The sequence below is a fragment of the Zingiber officinale genome, chromosome 1A (assembly GCF_018446385.1).
Source record: "Zingiber officinale cultivar Zhangliang chromosome 1A, Zo_v1.1, whole genome shotgun sequence".
NCBI classification, from domain to species: Eukaryota; Viridiplantae; Streptophyta; class Magnoliopsida; order Zingiberales; family Zingiberaceae; genus Zingiber; species Zingiber officinale.
The window spans coordinates 156,470,874-156,476,627 of record NC_055987.1 but is presented as its reverse complement, the minus strand read 5'-3'; the positions used below and the strand labels follow the sequence as shown (position 1 = coordinate 156,476,627).

Genomic DNA, 5,754 nt, shown 5'->3' with positions numbered 1-5,754 from the left:
TTGAAAGTAATAATTTTTTAAATATGAATTAATTTTTCAGATACATTTACGTTTAAAAAATCACTACTCTTAATATATTGGGTCAAATTGATATTTGATAGTATTTTAATAATCAGGAGAACTAAACGAACATATAAGAACTAGTTTCATATCATTCTAAGGTCTCTAGGTCCATCAGTCGATTTTGGCCACAATCGACTGATGGACATAGAGACCTCAAAATGACATGAAATCAATTTCTATAAATTCGTCTATTTCTCTTAATTGTAAAAATGTTATCAAACATTAGTTTAATTAAATATATTGAGAATAGTGATTTTTAAATATGAATTAATTTTTTAAACACATTCATGTTTAAAAATTACTATTCTCAATATACTGAGTCAAATTAATATTTGATAGTATTTTTACAATTAATAGAACTAGACGAATATATAAAAACTGATTTTATATCATTTGAACGTCTCTAAGTCTATCAGTCGATTTTGACCGAAATCGATTAATAAATTTTTTCCAACATAAAAGAAAGAAATTAATTGGTTTATTTTTCCAGTCGAATTAATTTACGGACGAGGATGAAATGGAAAATAGATATATGATTTAATAATTTTAAAATTATAATATATGATTTAAATATTTGAAAACTTATATACTTTTGATTCGATCGATAAAAATCCGAACGAAGAGAAAACTAGACCAGTTGAGCCGTGTGCAAATTGTAACGTATTGGTCTCACAGCTTCCTCTAGTCAATTCTGCTAGTTGTCCGAATTCTTTTTTTAATGAAAGACTTTTCTTTTTCGATCCTACTTAATTGCAATTTGCAAAAGCAAAGAGTTTGGTTTCAGTAGTCTACCAACCATTCCAACACGCAGACTTGGACCGTGTCTTCGTCAATTTAAACTAATCGAATCATCTCCCCAAGGTTGACCACAAGATCAGCAATAATATAAGGTAACGCCGCTGGTTATGACTAATCCAACGGATGAAATTTACATGAGGATCATGATGGATTTTAAGTCGCCGAGATTAATAATACACAATAATTTATCATTAAAAAGTTAAACCTCAATTAAATGATGCACGAAAGGGAATTAAGTTATCCCTTTTAGACGGTCTAGTGGTTAATACATGAGATGTTGTCATCATGAGATATAAAGTTCAAATCTCGATTAAGCCGAGATCAATGTCTCTCTTATTTATTAGTCACTATTCCAAAAATAAATAGTCGTCCGTAATTTATTTCCTCCATGTTGACCCTGAGACGAATTGACGGGGACGCTGAGGACAAACGTATTCACCTTTTACGTCACGAAAGGGAATCAAGTTTGTCAACTGCTACCAATAATCCTGCACTCCTGCTGATGTCTCCCTGAATTTGTACTCATCTCTGAGCAAGTGTGTATTTGGAGAGAGATGGAAAGTGCCTATGCTTAGGAAGCTGGGATAGTTAATAAAGTTAATTGGATTTTAAAAAAACGAAAGGATTTAAGTTAATTGGATGTGGATTTGTAGATTCACTAATCTTATTTAGTAATATTGATAAGTCATTAATGAGTTATGGACTTTTACGATAGATACTTAGATTTGGTAGTAAAAAATAATTATACTCATCACAAAAAATATGTTCTTAGGTTATGTGAAAAAAAATAAATTATGAAATTAATTTATAGTTAACTATCAAGTAATTAGAAAGTGAGAGGAATTTTTTTCTAAAAACATATGCCAGAAATTGATCCTTTGTCCATTATAATAAAATTGTCACTCTTTAATTAATTAAATACTCCCGCAGAAAAATGAACCAAGAGAGTCACTTACATGTATTGATGGAGAATAATGACCCTCACTAAATGACCCTTCTTTAATCTGTAAAAAAATGGACCAAAAATCTAGATTGCCGCAGAATGGACCTTGAAGGTCATACTGTGTATATGGGCATCTTGACTTTCATCTGTCCTTCTTCCTCGGCTTTCTTATTCGATTATTGCCCGATCCCTATACAGCGAGAAGTAACATCAATGGTTCCTGTGATCCTGACTTTCTCATTGAGAGGCAATCCGATTATTGTGCGATCCTTATACAGCGACAAGTAACATTATAGTAATGGTTATTGCGATGATTCAGGTCAGCCTTTGCTTACCACTGTTTTAATTTCAGTTTAATTTTAATATTATAGTTAGATATCACATATGGTTTCGGTCTGAAGTATCACAATGCTTTCAGAGAAGATTTAAGGCCACACAGATGTTTGTATTAAGTGCCGCATGAATTTTGACAATATTATTCCCAGAATTTTTTTATCATTTTATTGAAGAGATAAAATATTTTTCTTTTAAGATAAAATGTGCTTTTATTTAAGCTGTGTGAATAAATGTTTTATTTTTTGGCAAAACAGATGATGCTAATATATTTTCTATTTAATTATGACATGCAGTTATAAACTGTGACTTTTATTTAGTTATAGCAGTTATATTATTTTAAACTAACGAAAAAATGAATTAAAATACAATTGTTTTCATATAATTGCTAAAATATCTTTATTTTATTTATAATAAATAATAATTATATATAAAATGTACCTTCAAATAAATTTTATATAATAGTTCTACAAGTGGGACCTTGCGTTCAAAGGAACCAGTGGTGTGGCCTGGCACCACTCCCATTCACATTTACTCGGTCCTCTGTCTTGCTTATAAAAAACGTAGCGAGTAGTTGCGGGCCTTTAGAATCATCAGACGCCCACAATTCGCGACAGGAAAATTCCGCAACAATTCCTCACTTAATTCATCAAGTTCAAGAGCAGATTCAACTATCTCAAGATGGTTCAGGTGAGCACACTGCAGCTCTGTATTAGGAATAGTTAGTTTCTGATAATCTGATCTCCTTCTCTTCTCGGTTTAGCGTTACTGCATGATTGAGTCTCTGTAACTTCTTTCAGCAAAAGATGGTGATGAGGTTGTCGATGGCAGACGCCAAGAAGCGTGCCAAGGCTCTCCGAACTGCTGTCAGCATCCATGGTGCGTACTTATAATCACTTCCTAGCCTCTTTCTTTGCTCTGCTTCTCGATTCTTACGTTGTAATTGATCATGCCTTGTTTGCTGCATACATGCAGGCGTTGTATCGGTGAAGCTGGAAGACGATAAGATTATAGTGGTGGGAGATGGAGTCGACTCAGTGAATCTAACGAAGGTGATGAGGAAGAAGATGGGCAGCTACGTGGAGCTCCTCAGCGTGGCAGAGGAGCAGGAAGAGGAGAAAAAGGAAGAAAACACGAAAGTGGAAGCAGTAGTTAGTTGGCCCAATCATGTCAGTTTCGTGCCCCAATATGTTTACTCCATTCCGGAGGAGCCATGGTCCCGAGGATCAGGTTGCATCATACTCTAGAGTTTAAAGGCCGTAGAACCTTAATTATATATAGTAGTATATATTTGTGGATCAATTCAATTATACAATTATATATAGAATTGCTGATATCAGATGTGGCAGAATAATTAATATGCTCTTTAATTGTTTCATAGATTTGTTCGGTTGTTACGTGGAAGGTGCAAAATGAACTCACTTCAATTAAAAGTAAATAGCATGGTATTTCAGCTTTTGTCTTGATAATGAATCTGACTTAATTCAATACCATTTGAGAAATTAGTGCAATCTAATCTTAAATACCAACACACTAAACTTCAGTGAATGAGAATTGGATATATATATATATATATATGGGAGATCATATTATACAGTATTGTCCTTTCTTTCTTTAACAATATACCAATGATTACCTAGCTATACATGTATAATAATCTTTTCGGAACCAGTATCAATGATTCGTCCTGACAGGGATGCTCTCACTCTTTTGTATCTAACAAAATTTAGGTTTTCAAACCTGGCTCATCCTTAAAAATCGGATCAGCACAGAGGAAAGAGTTAGGCGGAGAGGTATCACCTTGATAAATATCATTGTATTTCTGTAGGGATGCCCTAAAATGGGATAGTTTGATCTAACAAACCTGATGGACACTCCCTTGGAGCAATGCGTCGCGATAGTAAAGCACAAAAGAGCTGTTAAGTAGGCGCTAGCTGCATATAGCAGCCCTTTTAATTGGGCTTAATAGTGTAAAATTGGTCGAATTAGGAGAGTATTGTAGGCTCAATTAGGTCACTAAATCAATAGTCGATGTTGGTTTGGCCTTCAAAGGTCGGACAACACAGTCAGTCTTAGAAACTTGGCCGAATTAGGAGAGAATTAAAAATATAAATATAGATATCCATGAAAAATAATAATAATATATATATTTCCATCCGTACGTAGAGAAAACCAGACCGGTTTGATGACAACCGGGTCCAAATTAAAACCGCGTGGTTTAATAGCTTCCTCTTGTCAATCCTGCAAATTGTCCGAATCCCTTTTTAATTAAAGACTTTTCTTTTTCAATCCTACTTAATTGCAATTTGCAAACGCAAAGAGTTTGTTGGTTTCTGTAGTCTACGCAGACTTGGATTGTGTTTTCGTCAAATTAAACTATAATAAAATAATTATAGTATGTTGTATTTTTATATGATTATCATAGATATATAGCAAACAAAATTAACTAAAATACTACTGAATATATTTTCTTTCTAGATGTCCTTGCATTCGAAGGAACGAGTGGTGTAAACCAGCACATTGACATTTACTCAGTCTTCTGTCTTGCTTATAAAAAATAGAGAGTAGTTGCGAAACTTTAGAATCATCAGACGCACACAATCCACGTCAGGATATTCCGCATCAATTAATCACTTAACTCAAGAAGTTAAAGAGCAGATTCTACTTCTTCTTCTCTGATCTCTTCTCTTCTCGGTTTAGTTCGTTACTGCATGATATATTTACTTTTTTCAGCAAAAGATGGTGTTGAGGCTGTCGATGGCAGATGATAAGAGGCGGGCCACGGCTCTCCGAACTGCTGTCAGCATGCGTGGTGCGTACTTGTAATCAATTTCCTCTTGTTTGCTCTGCTTCTCAATTCGTACGTTGTAATTGATCAAGCCTGGTTTGCTGCATGCATGCAGGCGTTGTATCGGTCAAGCTGGAAGATGATAAGATTGTTGTGGTGGGAGATGGAGTCGACTCGGTGAATCTAACGAAGGTGATGAGGAAGAAGAGGGCTGCTACGTGAGCTGGGGGTGTAGCTAGAGTTTAAATTGATTTGGGGTTGATCGTCAAAATATAATAAATTAATTAATTCAAAAATATAAATAAAAAATGATTATTAATTTTTTAAAATTATAGAACAATAGTATTTAATGTTCAATCCATTCAAAATTAAAGCATAAACAAAAATACTATTGAAATTGTGCTTTTCGATTCTTCTTAGAATCAAACTCATTAACTATTATATCTTTATCAATTTTTCAACTAACTCCCGTTCAATATAGATGACCATAGAATCTGCTAAAAACTCTTCTTCCTTCTTGTTACGAAATGTTGTTTTAACAAGTTTCATAGGTGAAAATGCTCGTTCCATTGTTGCCATAGAAACGGGAAGAGTTAAAATACGGATAATTAACTCGTCAATTAAAAAATTATATTAGATTTATACACGAGTAAATGATATAATTATAATATATAAACTATAACAAATGAGAAAAAAAATAACCTGTCAATCAAATTATAGGTTCCCGACTTATTTGTTTCAACTAATCTTCGACATAATTAAGAAATAGAGGATAAATTTTGAAATCTTTCATGGCCAATAACATCAAACTTATAATAATCCAATTGCA

General features: G+C 33.4%; 1 protein-coding gene across 1 annotated transcript; it reads left to right on the top strand.

Moving 5' to 3' along the window:
• The first annotated feature begins 2,626 nt into the window (after positions 1-2,626).
• On the top strand, positions 2,627-3,542 carry LOC122011588 (disease resistance protein Pik-1-like). The gene is made up of 3 exons (XM_042567972.1): positions 2,627-2,827; positions 2,938-3,016; positions 3,113-3,542. The coding sequence occupies exons 1-3, from the start codon at positions 2,819-2,821 to the stop codon at positions 3,382-3,384; spliced, it is 360 nt and encodes a 119-aa protein (XP_042423906.1). The 5' UTR covers positions 2,627-2,818; the 3' UTR covers positions 3,385-3,542.
• The last annotated feature ends 2,212 nt before the right edge of the window (positions 3,543-5,754 follow it).

Bases quoted from the DNA above. Each gene is read 5' to 3' on its own strand.
- LOC122011588 (XM_042567972.1), top strand. The intron at 3,017-3,112 runs GTGCGTACTTAT...GCATACATGCAG, and splicing joins AACTGCTGTCAGCATCCATG to GCGTTGTATCGGTGAAGCTG.